The 19195-nt window shown below is 37.3% G+C and overlaps 1 protein-coding gene across 6 annotated transcripts in view; it reads left to right on the top strand.

Moving 5' to 3' along the window:
• The window catches only part of LOC129749673 (protein sax-3-like), an 839575-nt gene extending 821399 nt beyond the window's left edge, over window positions 1–18176 (top strand). For 5 of the 6 annotated variants that reach the window (XM_055744709.1, XM_055744710.1, XM_055744714.1 and 2 more), the window contains 6 exons: window positions 160–573; window positions 638–1231; window positions 1296–1485; window positions 1587–1758; window positions 1912–2376; window positions 15981–18176. In XM_055744709.1, coding sequence (XP_055600684.1) covers window positions 160–573; window positions 638–1231; window positions 1296–1485; window positions 1587–1758; window positions 1912–2376; window positions 15981–16707 — 2562 coding nt within the window. In that variant the 3' untranslated portion in view covers window positions 16708–18176. The remainder of the gene's footprint in view (window positions 1–159; window positions 574–637; window positions 1232–1295; window positions 1486–1586; window positions 1759–1911; window positions 2377–15980) is intronic. The other variant, XM_055744711.1, reaches the window with a different exon arrangement.
• The last annotated feature ends 1019 nt before the right edge of the window (window positions 18177–19195 follow it).

The following is a 19195-nucleotide window of genomic DNA, read 5'->3' as shown; positions in this document are numbered from 1 at the left end:
ATTTATGTGTATTATGTATTGGGGATTAAGCACTCGAGGATCTCAATCATTAATGAATTATGATTTTTTGGATCTACTAATTCCGATGAAAATTCTGAGAATGAGGTCAAGCACCAATTGATATTAATTTACAGTTTTCCTTTTTTTTTATCGTTTCAGATTCTGGAACTGGTCGACGTTGTGGCTGTCAGTTCCAATTCGGTGCGATTGGAATGGCAGCTACACATTTCTAGTACAGAAGAGTATATCGAAGGATTATATGTGAGGTATCGCGATCTGACTTCCGGTTCCCAGAAGTACAGTATGCTAACGATTCCGAATAACATCGCTGAAACGCATACGATCACGAATTTGAACAAATTCACACGCTACGAGTTCTTCCTTACGCCATACTTCAAGAACGTGGAAGGTCAACCGAGTAACTCAAAGATAGTTCAAACGCTTGAAGATGTTCCCTCGGCTGCTCCAGTGAATATTCAAACTGGGATGCTCAATTTGACCGCTGGATGGGTCAAATGGTCTCCACCACCCCAGGAACATCTCAACGGAGTTCTGCTGGGGTATAAAATTCAGGTAAGTTGTTCAAGGTCTGTTGAGTAGATGGCAGATATTGAATGTTTTACCATGATCGTTGCAGGTTAAATCAGGAAACTCGTCAAAAACTTTAGCGTCTATGACGCTTAATGCCACGACAACTTCCGTAATGCTGAACAATCTCACTACTGGAGCCACCTACCGGGCTCAGATTGTAGCTTACAATCGAATCGGAGCGGGACCTTACTCTAAACCAGCATACCTGGTGATGGATCCAGCTCACGTAATCGCTCCTCCGAGAGCTCACAACTCACTGAGTGATATTGGAGGTTACCGGCATCAAAATTTCATGCATGAAACTTGGTTTATGATCTTTGTAGTGCTTGCGCTCTTGCTGATCTTAACCTTTACGGTTGTTGGGGCAGTTGTGTTCTTCAAGAAGCGTCAAAGCATGAACAAGGCCATGGTGACGGTTCCAGTTGTCACCAGTGGTGATCTTGTCAATTTGCACATTGCTCGAAAAGATTGTCTGTGGATCGATCGGGGTTGGCGATCTACAGACACCGACAAAGACTCCGGATTGAGTGAGATGAAGCTTTTGGAGGGGTCTCAGAATCCCGGCAGCTACACAGACGTAGGCACTGACTACGCAGAGGTTGATCCAAGGAGTATCACTTCTTTCTACAACTGTGGAAAGGTTTGTTTCTGACATTGCCAAATTACCAAGACCTTAATAAACATGTTTAAAAATATCGTTACAGTCACCTGATAATCCAACACCCTATGCGACTACAATGTTAACCAATGGTCACACCGTAGGAAATGGACACCTTCCTTACCAGAATGGACCTCTTACTCACGAAGCATACTCATCAGCAGGATCCAGTGTTCGATCGGATATCCCTTATGGTCCAGGACATCCCAAAGGCTTTGCAATGCCCTTCAACCACGGTAAGTTATTAACAAAAAAAAAACAAATCTAACTATGTGCTGTGTGACGTCCAACCAATAATATACTAACCAATTCTGTGTTATGCCTGCTGCCTCCGTAGCCCCATCTAATTGGATAGATTTCCTTCCTCCCCCACCGGAACACCCACCACCTATTCCGCAAGCGCTAGATCATCATCTACACTTAAACCACGTGTACCCTTCGGAGCTCGTTGGAACCACAACTAGCTCCCAGGGCTCACGTGGTGGCTCGACCTTGTCCAGCAATCAAAAGTAAGTAGCCTTACTCTAGCAACTCCTCAAAATGAACGTCTTGAAAATCCTATAAAGAATACCTTTAAACTAACCGCCGTTGTTTGCTCTGTGTCTGTTTTTCTTTCTTATCGAAACACTAACCTCAACTCGAAACCCAAAAACAACCAAAAGCGTTTACCACTCGTATCAATACGTAGATCCGTCACTGCTAGGACGCGGCTCCTCTTCCCGGAGCAGCAATAACGAGCTGCGTAGCCCACCGACTCAGCTGTATCTGCAGCAAACGCATCATCTTCCACCGCCACCGCATTCAGCATCAGCACTTCAAAACCCCAGCGAAATCTACTTTAACGACGAGATCTACAACAGCCCGGTGAAATCATCCAATGATCTGCCAAGTCTACAGCAGCAACCTCTCCCTCTTCCACCGCCATCGCATCGGATGCCTAGTTCTTCCTCTGCTTCTTCCGTGTCCTGCTGTCAGTCGGGAATGGCCTCGCGATCGGCTAGTGGATCTAACAGTGGACCCCTGAAACAACTTCAACAACAAGCTCAATATCAACAGCCTCAGGACTTCCTGGAGTATGCACAGCAGCAACAGCAGCTGCAGATGCATAATGGTCATCATCAGAAAAGGTGAGTAGATGAATAAGATGAGGCTATTGTGGCATCCTTGAATTTGAATGTTTGTTTATACCATCTAGATTGGATTAAACTAAGCGTGAATGTGGGATAAACATAATTGAGAGTGAAAGAGAAATTTGACTACATGGACACTAGCTACACGGAGTCAGACTAGGTTGGGCCATTAAGCGAGTCAGCAGGATTTCACAGCTATGGCTTTTTTCGAAAAAAAGACTGTAGTTCCATATTCAGTTGAGACAAATGTTAGTTTTCAGCTGTAATACGTTAGGTTTACCCTAAAAATAAAACAAGATTTATAAGGATTCAGAAACGTTGAAACGTTGAATCCATCATGCCTCTATCTACCTTAAGAAAAAATTAAATTCTTTAAGCGGCGATCGTATCCCGGTAAAGTCTCTTCCCAAGAATGATTCCTTACTGCAAGTTTAACGAAACGCTTTTGAACAACTTCTTTTTCGCTTATGTATGCTTGGTACATGGACCTCCAAACTGTCTTCGCGAAATCGTTCCTCGTTCGTACTAAGCTAACGTATGAGCTTTCGATGATGTATGGGTCATTTATTTCTCGGGCGAAACGTCTCACTACTCCACTAAACTCATTCCAGAATCCAATTGGATGCCTAAATCTTTAAAACAGGTAACTCGAACACACACATATAGGATCTCAGTGAAACTTTATGTTTCTTTGAAGAGATCTAAATTCAACTTTAAACTAAAGCATACATTATTCAAGGATATAATGGCTAGCATCCTACTAATGCTTAAACCACCAACCCACAGAAAGAGTAATATGTATGCCGTGACCGAGACTCGATCTCATGACCTCTGGCTTAGAAGACTTGAACGCTATCCTCTAGACCACGGTCGGCGGCTTGCAACATTTTTGCCACTTTAGAAGTACGTAAACTGGATAGGTGTACTGATTCTTGTAAAAAATATTGCTGCTCATTTTGAGTTATTAACTGTTAGCTGAGTTTTGATCGTAAACTCAGAGAATACATTTAAATCGTTTTGAAATTTTCTAACATCTTATATCCTTTCCACTGGCAAAAACAGTTTCACATCATCTGCGTAAATCAGTACAACAGCATCCGAAAGGGAGTCCGGCAAATTTTTCATCAGAAGAATGCAAAGCAATGGTCCAAGTGACTGCCTTAGGGCACTCCAGAAGACGCTTAAAAGAATGTTGAGAACACAGTATTGATATACACTAGACTGGCCCATAACAAAAAAAAATCCTTATATTCAACGCGGCACCCCCTAGGTTGGTGCCTTTAGGTGAAAAAATGACTTTCTGAAAGTTTCAGGTCATTTGGCAGAAACACGAGCTGGCGCAAAGGACTTGAAATTTGTATGGAGATTTTCGGCAAAATGTATGAAAATTCGACTTACTTTCACTCTTTGTGTTATAAAATGTGTTTCCAGTATGCTAGAAAGCTCAGAATTTCAGAAATTGTAGTTCAAACAATGACAAACAAGTTTGTAGAAGATTGTGACGCGATACGAGTTGACTGTAATTAGTTATCCGCAATGGAATGAGTGTTTTTTTTTTTCGCATTTCTTTGATATATCGTGAACGGTGTATGGGCTAATAATCGCATTAACTTCATCGCATCGTCACACAATGAGAATAACAAATTGAAAGTTTGTGTACTAGGAAAAGTTGCGAAAAAAAACCTGACAAACATTATTGGGGGGCATTTAGACCTTCTTGGATTCACAAACTTTCTATCTGCTATTCTCATTGTGTGACGATGCGATCAAGTTTGTACTAATCCACCTATACACCGTTCACAATATATCGATACAATGCGAAAAAAATCACACATTCAATTGCAAATAACTCATTACAGTCAACTCGTATCGCGTCACAATCTTCTACAAACTTGTTTGTCATTGTTTGAACTACAGTTCCTGAAATTCTGAGCTTTCTAGCATACTGGAAACACATTTTAGAACACAAAGAGTGAAAGTAAGTCGAATTTTCATACATTTTGCCGAAAATCTCCATACAAATTTCAAGTCCTTTGCGCCAGCTCGTGTTTTTGCCAAATGACCTGGAACTTTCAGAAAGTCATTTTTTCACCTAAAGGCACCAATCTAGGGGGTGCCGCGTTGAAAAAAATGTTATAAAAATCATCCCATACAAATAAGGGCCAGTCTAATATACACGTACTGGTATCTATTCACTAGATAAGACTCGATCCTAGGTAAATGAGTTCCTCCAATACCAACTGTCGCTGTTGCGTAAAAAAATTCTTTGAATTCTGCTGTAGATGCAGTCCACTTGAAATCCCTTGACCATCCAATCTCAAATTAGCAGAGAATTGTGACCACCGATCTTTTTTCTGAAGAATCCGGGTTGAAAAGCCATTGCACGCGGAAACTAACCACCTCTCCTAGACAACCTCTGTTGTTGGAAAGTCCTCGGACTGAACCTGGGGTCAATGCCGTCGATCACTGGCTAGCAGTGATCGAAAACTAACTCTTTCGTAGGGGTTGGGGGCTCTGACAAGAGCCAATTGGATCGGGAGCAAGTGAGGAAGAAGCACAGAGGAACAACACACACTTCTACAGGCGATTAATTTAAAGATATATTTCTATAAGTTTACTGGAGGGAAATTTTTCCTCTGCTTCCAGTTGCAGTGGTCTAGAACTAGACCATTCCTAGCTTGTTCTCCTTCTCCAGGGTTGACCACTCTACTGGACCGATGTTGCCGCGATGATAGTTAGAAACAAACTAATGATGCAACGCGCGGGAGCCAATTTGTGATGTCATAAAGGCCAAACTGAAGAATGTTGTTAAACGTGAGCTGCACATCCAGGACCACTCCAAGACCATGTACCTCATAAATCATGTTTAAAATCTGATTGCCAATGTGATGTCGATACCATTCACCAAAGTGGTTCAACAACGATTGGAGGCGAGTGCAGTACATTCCACTGACAGAAATATTTCAAGGTCACCAGTTTATCAAATTTTTCTTTCTCCTCAGCGATTTTGTATGTGTTTCAACAACCTGATCTCCAACAGTCAGACGAATTCCTGCAAAAGGACGAAATTAATAGACAAACTATACTAGAGTTAGCTGCTACTCTATTAGAGTCCTAGCGATGAAGCTTGATACCAATTCTAAAACGATACCCGAGCTAACCGTAGTCAACGCTTCTATAAACGCCATCGACGTTGCACTGATATCAGCACGCTCTTCGTTACCATCGCGCCATGAAGATCCTTTTTCGGATTTCCACGAGAGAGCTCAAGAATCTCTGGATGCATCCATGGATCGGCTTTTAAGAGGTAACAGCCTTTAAGACGAGGGTTGTTCAACCAGTCGCAAACGAAAATCAACCCCAGCACACGTATCCTAGAACAAGCGAACTATTTAGAAACGAAGTAATATGCATTACTCAACCTTTATCGGATCCTGATTATACAATTCCCTTACCTGATATTGCTCCTGTTTCGTCAATGCCTGCTACCGAAACATGATCTAAGCCTGAGAGTTCCAGTTCTGTGAACAAATATTTCTGGTGAGAAAGAAATCCAACTAGGTAATCTTCCACCCCATCGCCAACTCACCATCGAATCGGCCTTCACAACAGAACCAAGTACCGATTGCTTCAATAAACACCCACAAATTTTGTTGACTCACTAGTGATTTCGCTTCAAGTCGAGCAAACGCAGTCCAAAGTGATGCTCAACATTCAACATTTCAGCTCAACATTCAACATTTCAGCTCAACATTCTAACGCAATGAATGCTTATGAAAAAAAGCAAAACGCATAGCAATCGTGACACTCACCGGTTCCTGTTGATTCTTCCGGGCTTGAACAATCTCCCGCACCAAAATTACACACACCACAACTAGTAAACATATCCTTGGTGATCGCCAACATTCATCCAGACATCGACGCGAGTGAATCTTTACAATCAAATGATATCGTTTGTTCATTGCTCCAATTCAATGTCGCAATTTCGACGCTCTCTAGCGAGCAATGCGCCTCAACAGTTCACGCAAATTGCAAACAAGAATTGACGGTTTATTATCAAAACGTTTGCTTGCCTTCGAAGACAAAGGAAATGTTCATCACTCTGGCGGAATGTCGGACCTGACTTGTGTGAGAACGATATTCTTTCTCTGAAACTTGGTTGCATGCAGGCAGGGTTGCCAGTGGGCCTTATTTTTCAAGATTTGCCTGATTTTTAGAAGCCTAATCCGATAACCGGCAATTAGCCTCCTTTTTTCCTTATTTTTTTTTTTAATAAGCCTGATTTTTGTGAATATGATGGAAAATTAGTAGCACGGAACTGCATTAAAAACATGAGTGGAGATCAAAATGTGGTTTGATGACCGATAAAAGTTCCTTACTTTGACCGAAATTTTCGTTAAACCATGTATCCTGATTTGTATTTCTTATGTCTCTTAATTCTGCATGTTTAAATTGTTTAGCATTAAAAGAGCCTAGTTCTATGCTGATTTTAAAATCAACAGAGCGGATTGCTAATCTGATAAAAACAGTCTTTTTAGAAGGGAAGGCGTTCGCACGATAATTTACTTGATTCCGGACTTAACTGCTTCCAGCTACAAATCACGTAACTCTGTATCGAGAATCTATCCGAGCAGCTTTCAGCGATTGATTCACTTTTAGTGTTGAAGTGGAAATGGCTCAAAGACGCATTAGTATTTCTTCTGGGATTATCATTCTACGGCATGACTCATTCCTGCCAAAGGCGTATGAAACAATGCGTCTTCATGAGGCCGGCGCCCAAAGACAAAACCACATCCTTGCGCCAGAATGAAAACGCCCAGATGTTTCTCGCTTGTCGTCGTTGTCGAAAAAGCAATGTTTTGACACTTTTAGAACCAAACAACCGCATCTAGGTATTCGGTGCTCTCCTGTTTCTGTGTGTCCGTCCAGGCTTCGTGACAAGGCAACAGCGCCAGTGCGCGCTGATAAAGATGACGTGCACATGTGTCTTCAACCTTCGCAAGTATTTAGTTGTTCACTAAACTTGACTTTTAATTATTTTTTTTTTTTGCGATCTTCCTAATTTTGTAATGATCGGATTGTGCTCTCGACCTGAATTTTGCCTAAACCTGTCCCCTCAATACGCTGTAATATATCTTTGCGGTCTTCCCAATACGCAATAAGGTTGTTCTCTAAACTAGCATTTTTCTTTACAACTCCTTCTCCTTCTAACACGCACAAGGCCGTCTTCTCAAATCGCCTTTTTCTCCACAGTTGTCCAACACGCTGTTTATTGATTGGTTCGGTCCTCCCAAGTGCTTAAGGCTGTCCTCTAATCTCGCCATTTTCTTTTTATCTGTTCCCTAAACTTGCTTTTTTACACAGCTGTCCTCTCAACACGCAGTTCGTTTATTTGTGCGGTCCTCCCGACACGCATAAGGCTGTCCTCTCAGCTCATCTTTTAATCGACAGCTGTTCTGTCAATACGCTACTTGTTTTTTCGGACCCCTCAATACGCAATAAGGCTGTCCTCTCAACTCGCCTTTTAATCTTACAGATGTCCTCACATCACACTGTTTAATCGTTTTTGCGGTCTTCCTAGCACGCGTTAAGCCTGTTCTGTCAACTCGCCTATTTATTCACAGCTGCCTTCTCAACACGATGTTCATTTATTGGTTCGGTCCTCCCACCCACAAAAGGATGTACTCTCAACCAGAGATGCCATTCTCTAGGGAGAAAGACGGAAATCGGAGAAAAAATCACCTCCGTGCGATTGCTGCAAATCACCCGGGTGAGTTTTCTTGTTCCTCTCCACACATTATTCGCACCCTGGTTTCGAAAGCCAAGCACACCTAATTCCAATAGCTGTGGCGTGCGATAATTTGTCACCGTAGAGCACCCCGGTGAAAACACATCATCGAAAGGTTCCAGTCACGAAAAAGCAAAGACAAAAAAACACGATGGTGTGCATAATAATAGCGTCAACAATCGATGTATGTCTCAGGTGAGTCGTTCAGCTTCGTATGTGTTGGTAAACGCAACAAGCCAAGCCAGCTGCCGTTGCTGTCGCTCTCTTTGGCGAAAACATTTTTTTTCACTGTAGTGTGTGTTCGCTCTCTCGTGTTGAATTACAGATTCTATACAGAGGTTCGGCTAAAAATCTCTGCGGTGCGTTTCAGAGAATCTCTACCGAGAATCGAAAACCGAGCACGTCGGTGATTTTCGTTAGAGAAATTGCAAGCCTGCTCTCAACTCGCTTTTTTTTACAGCTGTCTTCTCAACACGTTGTTTATTTTTAATACATACATAAGTCTGTTTTAAACTGTTTTCAACAAGATGTATACTTATTATCTGTCAATTCAGCAACACTGGTTTGTAGTCACTCATCTGCATGCATCAAGTGGTTCTCTTTTTTTCCCGATAGGGATCTTTGTATCAGGTTCTGTATATGACATAATTGAAAAAATAATGTTCTGACGGTCGTAAAATGTGCCACATTCAAATCGGCATTATCGAACTCAAAAAAAATCTTTTTCTGTAGGGAAATCCGAAAAATTGGTATGAAAATTCTCAGCAAACATTTTTTTAGGTATATTTCTCAACAATTTTGTTATACGTTTCATATACATTGAAGGATGATCGTATGAAACTCGAAAAAACAGCATTTACCTACCAAAGTGGAGGCAATACACATACATATTTTCAATTTCTGGCTAAAGCGATAAGAATATACGATTTGGTTGATATTCGACACCATATCCATACATACTGAAAGAATGCAAGAGAAAACAAATTTTTTCTCTCAACGTATGCGAACCGTTGCCAGCGACAATATTTGCTGCCTCTGTCATTGGGCAATTCTTGCAAATACACCATCTGATTGTTAGCAATCTAGTTGCACTGATGGTCGCAGAGAAAACAACAAAGCTGTTCTCTCACTTAACCCACGCGGGAGAAAAAAGGAACGAAGTCGTCTTCAAAATCTGCAAACATGGCGGCCTTTTTATCATATCCGATTTAAACCATTTAATCCGACTTCGAATAACGATTGTTACGACTTTTTACTTGCGTTAGTTGGAATTACGATTCGCAGTCACGTTTTTAATGACTTGAGTTAACATTTTAATGCGATTTTATGTTTGCTGGGTTGGTATTTTGAGGTGATTAAAAATTGGTTTTTGGTAGTGATTAAGAAATCTTATATTTATTTTTATTTTTTTAACGCCTTAAAGTATTTTGTATGTTTGCTTTTTTCTGTTGTTTATACATTTTTGATTAGTTTTTAAGAGTTATTAGAAGGTTTCTCCATTATATTTTTTGGATTTTGGATACCAGAAAAATGGTATAAGTGCAGAAAAGCAATTTTCAAAACACGCCTTTAAGCTGTTGTGTTTGGACATTATTCATACGTTTTTCAAAAATTGGTATTTTTCTTCCGTATATAGAAGTATGTAAATAAATTTCTAAAAACCTGATAAAATCACCAAATAAAGTTTGAAACATGAAAAATCGTTCCGTATTCACGGTGTGTTTCGTAGAAGGACTTAAAGAAAAAAAATACAGTAACGCTAATTTTTGCATGGGCTGAAAGTAGAGCTTTTCCCGGTTCATTTCCACCAAAAATTAAAATATTTGGTCGGTGACCCTTCATACAAAATTTTTTTTTGAAAATTTTCTATTTGAAATCTTCAAAAAAATATACTTTTTTTAAGTGTTTATTAATTTCAGAGGTGATAATTCTCTTAGTTCTAATTTTCAATATTTTTGAATAGAGCTAGAAGCTCATCAATTATATTGAAAAATTTGAAAAGTTTTAAAAATCATTTCAAACTAGTTATAGGACTTTTAAAACGAAGAAAATGGCACAAAAATATCTTCTTATCCTAAAATTTAAAAATCAGCTTGCAAATCCTGACAGCAGTCTGAGAGGGTAAAACTATCTTAAATTATTGGAATTATCTGGAATCATTTAAATCCATTTGAATCCATTATCTTTAGATATTCTGATTGTGGAAGCACTGGAGGGTATTTTTTATTAAAAAAAAGCTCAATGATTAAGAAAATTAGATAATACTAGGAACCGCTATTACTTTTTTGTGATAACGCTTTTCGTGAAGTGATCTGGAGTAGAGACATTTGACTTAATTTAAGCTTTTAAAAATTAAGAAAATCCATATTCAAAAGTAAACGATCCGTTAAAAACAATTTTTGAAGAGAATTCAGTTTTTATACATCTCCTGAGTCAAATGCCTTAAAAATCCCATTTGCACTTCAGACTCAATGCAAGTCACTACAGCAAATTCAATTTTGCTTAAATTTTGCATATTACTTTCTTTGATAAAATGATCATTATAAGCCTGTAGTGTTGATAAAATGTTTTATTTTTATTTTTAAACCCAATTTTAATAACCACTGTGATTCTCCAAGTTTATTCAAAGCATTTCTTTTAAGGTTTAACAATCCTAGCTTCTACAGTTTTAAACCCCCTGTATTATTATAATAATCTTTTGAATTTTTTGTTTTAAATTGAATTTTAAAGTTTTAAGGATTTTTTTTTAAATGGATGAATCTTGTCTAAAACTGTGATAAGTTTGAAATTATTCCAAAAAAAAATGCATTTATCTCTTTTTGTCGATCTAAGAATTACAAAAATCAACAGTTTTGTTGGCAAAAGTGAACTGCAAATGATCGATAGCAAACGAGCCTAAAACGCGTTAGAATCATCATGTTTTGTTGTTCTCATACTAATTTTAGTTATTCTACTGAACACTGCAGTTCTTTTTTTATTATTTATTAAACGGAACATTAATGAAGCATTAATGTAACAGTAAAAAAAATCATAGTTTTGACAATTTTATACCAGATGGGGTAAAAACTTCTAGAAATTAGTTTGAATCAACAATAGAAATCCGTGAAAACTAAAAAAAACTAAGATGCATAAATCTGATCTTAAACTATCGACGATATTGAATCTTCTTCTGAAAAAAATAGTTTTGCATCTTTATTCCATCAATTAAATAATATCAACAGTATTTAAACTCTTACGCAAAAATGAAGTTCAGATGATTGATAGAAAATTTATTTACCTACAATATGCGAAAAAGTAATTTATAATTGCGAGAAAGTAAAAGTAAATTGATGTTATGTAGTCGAAGGTGCACGGATTTCAGTGCAGTTACTTTAACTTTTAACTAAATTTTATTTTAAAAATTCTATTAAAAACTGGACTGCTGAGATTTGTTTAAATTTTAATCTAAGGTAAAAGAAATTGAAAAAAAATCATAAACGAGTTGCATCTAAAAAACTTTTTTTTTTTTTATTATAAATGCGTATTCATATGCATCAAAGGATACAAATATTGTGGAATTTATTCAAAGAACAAGTTTGAACAAAGGAATCATTTTTTTAATATTTCGTAAGAAACCAATCAAAGGATGTTTGACTGTTGTTATTTATATATCTTTAAATTTCATTTAACCAAAATTAGTTTTTCAAGATATACACATATCAATTTAAGTTAAAGTTACATTTGGATAACATCAATTATAACGATGATGTTCCAAATAATAAATTTCAAATAAAATTTTCATATAAAATAAGTTTTTCAATCCAAAGATTAGTATCTTTCTAACGTTGAAATTTTTTTATGTTTCAGAATAACAAAAACTTGAATAGATATAAAAAAAAAATTTTTAAAGAAAAAAATTGCAATTCTATTGCATTGGAATATATTTTCAGATTGAAAATTTATAAATTTAGACTATTAATCTTCCAAAAAACAAATCGTATGGGGACTCACCGACCAAATATTTTAGTTTTGCCTAGAGATGACTCAGAAAAGGCTAAATTTTCAATTTCTGAAAAAATTAGAATTACTGTTTTTTTTCTTTTAAACATCTTCTAGAAACACACCGTGTATTATTAACTTCGAATCGACCATTTTGGCTCTGATGGCCTTAAGGAGTGTTCATTTTATAAAACAGACACTTTGTATTGACGATATCTTACTCATTTATTGACCAAATTACATAGAGTTTTCTGTAAAACATTGCAAAACTAATCCCGAACAAGAAGAAAGTGAGAAATTTAACCAAAAGTTTTCAACGATAAATTGGTGCACTTTTCCTCGAAATCCCCTCATAAGTCTCTTTACAGTTTCCGGTTAAACTTTTCGGCTGGCTTTTGTTCACATTTTCTTAAACTCGTCGATGGACTGTGCTTCTCTACCATCCTCCCGAAGATTGCGCTTAATGATTGCCCAGTAACGCTCTACCGGGCGCTGCTCAGGACAATTTGGCGGATTGTACTCTTTCTAAACAAAACATATCTTGAAGGATTTCAGTAGTTTGAGAGTAGCTGAAGCGTAGTGTGCGGAAGCAAGGTCAGGCCAGAACAATGGTGGGCATGTATGATGACGATATAGAGGAACAAGGCGTTTTTCGATGCATTCCTTACGATAATTTTCACCATTGATGGTATCTGTTGTGAAATATGACGAACTTCTTTCTCCGCAAGAGCAAATAGCTTGCCAAACAAGCACTTTTTGCCAAACTTTTCGATTTCAATGAATTGCTTATCATGAGGTACCTCCTTACCAACAATTGCGGCCCAAGAAGAGCGGCTGTGTCCAGTTTGCAATAAGATTCATCGTCCATCAAAATGCAATGGTTACTTTGCTTCTTCAAAATCGTATCCAGTCTCCGACTTCGTTGCTTCGCTCGTTCGAGCTGTTCCGCGCTTCGATCAGAGTTGTGTTCATGTGACAACAAAAGCTTAACACATTTCTTCTCGATTTGTGGATTCACTGTGCCTCTTCTGGTTTCGGACTTTGGCAAATCTTCAAGAAAATATTGCTCTCCAAACTTCCTGATGATTTGATAAACCGCAGACTTCGATCGTTTCACAAGCGTCCCATTTTTCGAAATCAAGTCGCTTTCTCACAAAAAAGACAGTGCAAAGATCTTCTAGTTACATTTTGTGAAATTTTTCAAACAAAGTTCAATTACTCAAACAATTATTTTGTTAAAAATTTTTAACTTACAAGTATTGTTATTTTGCTCAATTTGGCACATTTTTCTAGAATATTTGATCTTTGTAAAACATTCCAGTTTCGAGATATAGCTAAGGAATCAAGTATCCCCAGGGATCAAGTATCCTCATTCTCCCCTACTCGTGAACTTTGCTAGGGCATTTGATCAGCTACCCTAGCAGTAAGGTTGCCGCAAAAAATTCTGGGTTTTTGAGAAAAAAAAATTATGACTTTCTGTGATTTTACCCAAAAATTATGTGATGGTTTTCTGTGATGCTATTTCCTTTAGTTTGATAGAAAATTCATGATAAATTGCGTCTTTTTTACATTTCAGTTGAGTGAAATCAATTAAAATTACCAATGCTATCATACATAGCTTCATTACAAAGTAAAAATCTATATTTTATATTGGCCAAAAAACTTATAACTTTGGAAACCCTTTCTAAAATCAAAAATTCTGTGAAATCTGTGAATTTTTAAAAATTCTGTGTTCTGTTTTTTCAGATTTTTCTGTGATTTCGGCAACCTTGCCCACCAGGCCCTGATCAATAAACTGGAAAAAATGGGATTCCCAACTTGGCTTGTTAAATGGCTCGAATCATAACTCCAAGGTGGAACAGGGGTTAGACAGGGTTACATCGAATCCCGAAACTTCACTTTTCCTACTGGAGTTCCTCAAGGGTAGTGGTTTTCAAAGTGGTCCCTACCGCCCCCTTGGGGGCGTTGAGTGCTTCCAAGGAGGCGGTGAGCTTAACTTAGGAATTTGGGGGGCGTTAGAAGGGCTCATAGGGGCGGTGAGGTCGTAGTTCACAAATCTCGAAACTACGTAGATTTGAAATATTAACGTTTAAGTTCGATGCAAAACAATGAATTAAGTTACAGATTTGAATATCAGGCTCAAGTCTAAAATATATGAGATTTTCAATTTCAAGTGCTTATTCGTTCATCTTTTTTATAATCCATTCAAAAAATCAATTGTGTCATTTGCATGGATAAACTTTTAATGCAATTGGAAATCACTAACGTTGGGGGAATTGGGTTTTTTGAAACTTAGTTGAACTTTAAGACCCGTGAATGCTACGTAACATTGAACTGGATTCACATTCAGATATCAAGAAATAAAAATATTTTTACGTTTCACCGACTTGACCGTAATTAAATTGCATTCAATAATGCAAAAATAATTGAGAATATAGAATTTTGTTTACCAAACTTTAAATAGAATTAAGTGTTCACTGGAGGGTATAAGCAATATGAGGCCCTTGAAGCCAAAAGGGTATGAGTTAAGGTTGCCAGCTTCCCCTGATATTTCACAGAATAATTTAGGAAAGTTCGGTCCGGCCCATTTGCCCGGATCTCGTTGTCTAAGAGTCTAACATAGATCTCAAATTGAATTATTATGAATTTTAATTTTTACGCCCAATAAAAAGTTTTTTAAGTCAAGTGTTAAACAAATTATCATGACCTGTGTTTTGGAAGCCTGAAATACGATTTAAAATCTGCTGATGTGGTTTAATGGGGATAATATATTTCAAGTGTATTCTTCTTGATTTTTACTAAGTTATTCCGTGATTTTGACCAAATTTGCCTAGATTTTAGGTTGAACATTTTAAAATCAGATGCCCAGATTTTTCCGCGTTTTAAGATAAAATTGCCCGGATTCATTCGGTCCAGATAAGTATGAAAAAATTTTACAAACTTAGTATGAGTGCATTAAAGCTAATTTCGATAAAACACGCGTTTAAGTTAATTATCATGTTTGTTCATTTCCCATTTCGAAAATTTGCATTTCTCTTTCGAACGAAATAAGATGTGAAAAATTTATAAAAATCTGAAAATCGCGAAATATAGTTTGAAGTATGCAGAATCGTATGACATCATTAGATCAAAATTAAACATTTCTACACTTATAAAACCCTACCCCTTTGGCTCTGAGGGCCAAATGAATGAATTTTGAGTTAAGTCTCAAAACAACGTAAAAGCAAAAGCTAATGGTTTTTCGACGATCCAGATTATCATTTTTTAAAAAAATTTTTGTAAATTTTTCTCAAGAGGGCGTTGAGCTCGAAAAATTTTCAAAAGGGGGCGGTGAGTGAAAAAAGTTTGAAAATCACTGCTCAAGGGAGTCATTTGGGCCCCCTACTGTTGAACTTGTTCAGGAAAGAGATTTGTGAATTAATCGGGTTTGAACAAGTGTTCTACGCTGACGATCTAAAAATGTACCGCTCAATATCGTAGTATTCCGACTGTTTGTCTGATACATCAGAATCTCGATAAGCCTATGTTTTATCCGGAAATATTGACTGTGCTAACCTATCACCTAACCGTATCATGTTCGATCTCGCTCGCAAGCCTCGTAGCCTCTGAGAATTAATAACTATGGAAGAAACGCATTTTATAACACATTTGACATATCATGTAAATTGTTTAATAAAGTTTTTGTTCGTTTCGATTTTTATATAAGAAAAGATAGGTTTAGGTTAAAAATAAAGAAATTAGTCTGAAGGTTGTCAAAGACCGTGATTTTTCAATAAATCATTTAAGGTTTAATATCTAATTTTTTTTTTCAAATTCTCAATTTTCATCTCAACAGATTATGTGGCAGCTGCGATGCTCTCTCGTCCAACAGTAACGGGCAACAGATGAAACTGGTAACCTACAGTCAGTCGGGAAGCGATTCCTATCATCCACTGGGAGGTCCACCCCCACTGCTGCACAGCCTTAGCAACGGGGGCAGCTCGTCAAGTGGAGCTGTTCCGATGGCAGAACTCGGACACAACAACACCTGCTCCTCGGATGGTTCCGGAAGTCATCGGAATGGAACCGGCGGAAGTGGTGCAAGTTCCGGGAGTGGTGGATTTTCCCACCGGTCCAAATATGCCCGTAAAGTGAACGTGAACGTTGAGAATGCTCTCAACGGTAACTATCACAGTAATCATCATCATAACCATCATCAGGGTCGCCAACATCATCATCATCATCACCATCAGCATAATCATCATCCACCGGCTCATCATCATCAGCAGCAGGAGGCAATCAGCGAGCACGAAGAGACTGAGAACGACAAAATGCTTGTCAGTAGTTTTAGCACCGAAACCGAGGGCGACGCGACTCTGAGCCTGACGATGAATGGCTGTGGCGTCGGGACGCTCGGGCAGGACGATTGCGAGGATGACAATACCTGCTGTTCGTGTAGTGAGGATGAAGAGGACGAGGGTGATACTGATTATGACGGTCGCCATGGCTGTAGAGGGACCATGGACGATGGAAATGAGTCGAGTGCGAGCTACCTGTACGAGGAACCGATTCAGGTTAAGTGAACTTCCGGTGGCCCAGGGATTTGAGTTGTTGTAGGTGGACACAACCGCGAGAGTTGTTCGGTTGAAAGATAAGCACACACGCTTTATGAGCTAGCAGGAAGCATCTGGGTCGTCGTAAATGAGGTTAGGTTCAGCAGTACACAGTAAAACGAGCGAGCTCAAGAGCAAAACGGATGTGGCAGGATGTTTTTGGCACTAATTTATCAGAACCTTGACTGCGAATTGGGAGCGGGTTTGAAGGTGGATCTAAAGTTTTAAATACATTATGATATCAATTTTCATTAAAAACAAAATCAAGAAAACAGCAAATACTCTGCTCAACTTTTCGTTAGGTCATCCAAATGCTACTGCATGTGCTATTCATCTTTTTTCATCCAACTAACAAACAAACGCCTATACATAATTCATAATCAAACACTGAATCTGCAACAAAGTTGCAGTTCAAACGCAATCAAATTCATCATAATCATTAATTCATAATTGAACGATTCAACTTAGCGTAATCAATTGGATGTCGTATGTAGAGCAAACAGTGAAGATTTTTTCCTTTCCTCGGTATGTTTGCAACAGAAATAGCAAAAACAACATCAATCGTTACAGTTGATCATGTATATAATATTGTACCTGTGATATTATTTATTGTGATAAGTCAACCGCACTCGAGTGTAAATTTTATCAGTAACTCTCTATGTTAGGTAAATTCTTTCAGTACTATTTTCAGATCTGATTATTTAAATTGGTCAAAATTTTGATCAAAAACATTTACTGTAAAACAATAAATCTTTCAAACAAGACAATTTCAAATATGTTGTAAATATGTAAAACTAAGTTTAAATATAGATTATCTCAAACACTGCTCTCTTACCATCTTAAACATCTCATCCCTTAACTTTTTAGTTTTAACGAAGGAAATGTTTTCCTAACCAAGTCACTAACTAATAAAATCAGTAGAGAAGGGAAATATTCAACCGAAACATTATCAAATGAACTTAAAACCAATAACCACTGCTTAACAATCAAAAATATACACACAGCTGCCATACTCCAATAAGAAACTTTTTGTATCAAACCCCACTTTTTACAAATACAAACAGTAGATGAAAACAAATAATCTCAGTGAAGGAAGAAATAAGGTAGAACAGTGAAGCGATTAGCAAAATGAGCTACAATCCCGAATAGATTGTAGAAAGCTGGCATCTAAACCACCTAAGTAGTAAAATTTTAAGGAAAAAATACCATAAACCTGCGCAATACTAAATTCTCAGAGCTCCCCTTCGGTGAAACGAGGAAAGGGACCGTCTAGTACTGTTTTCTCAAATATTTCAAACGAAAATGTAGCTAAGTCGAGTAGTGTCGAATAAATTATCCAGAAGTGGGACGTTTTAAGAAAGTGTTTTTATTATCTGCCCATTGAAAACTGAAAGTGAATGTATATTTGAAGCAAACGATCGTAAACTTGTGTAAATAAACTGCCTAAATTATTGAATAAAATAAAAGAAACAACTATTCATTTCGAATATCACAAGTAGAAACCTTATAATAGTCATGATTCATTAGTGAGTAAAATGAAGATAAAGTGCGATGCGACATTAGGATTTGATACAAAAAAACTGAATAAGGTAAGTGAACGTCTAGCAGAATTTCTATGGTTTAATTGAATTGTTTGTGTGTTTGTTAATTTCATTTAACGATCGTTTGACAACTTAGGTCATTCTGGTCGATTTTGATTAAAATTTTCAAAAAAAAAACAATTAAAATCTTACTGTACAGGTTCGTTCCATTTAAGTATTTCAGAGGATTTGTTAATGAAGCCTTGTTATCACCAAAAGCATGGTAGGGGACAAGCAGGCTATATGCGCCTATAATGCAGAATACTGATTACATCGAAAATGTGTCTAAAATCTATATATACACATGAGCAGGCATCCATTTTCTATACATTAGAATAACTTTCATGATAATCCTCTTCAGTTTTCCAGTTTCAGTATATGAGATACAACAGAAGTTAGGGTTGCAAAATAGTATAGTTTTAAATCAAAGATAATAATTTCAAGAAAAAAAATTTACCAAACACATATTTTCCTGTAATTTTTCCTGATGTTTAAAGCTGATTTATTCGTCAATTTAGAGTTCAAGTCTGTTGATCTGTTGATTTCGATTTTTTATTCATTTTTTTATTTGATCTTAACGCTTATATAACCAAAGATAATTTAGATGCAATCAATACCAACCATTAGAAGCCAAAAAATCATAAATTTACTGAATCAGTGGTTTGCTACCTTGAGTAGCAATCCTAAAAATTTTGGCTTTAATCCGAGGAAAATTGAAAGTATTCTCTAAGTCCCTTTAAACTTCAGAGTACGGAAAATTTTTGGTCATAATTTTTGGACTCGAGAAAAAATATTCATTCATTCCTCTAGTGTATTTATGAGGAAAGTGCTTATAGATCTTAAAAAGAACTTTTTTCACACTAGGGCAGCGGACCTAT

Source organism: Uranotaenia lowii, chromosome 2, assembly GCF_029784155.1.
Source record: "Uranotaenia lowii strain MFRU-FL chromosome 2, ASM2978415v1, whole genome shotgun sequence".
Lineage (NCBI taxonomy): Eukaryota > Metazoa > Arthropoda > Insecta > Diptera > Culicidae > Uranotaenia > Uranotaenia lowii.
This window is presented reverse-complemented; position numbering and strand designations above follow the sequence as displayed.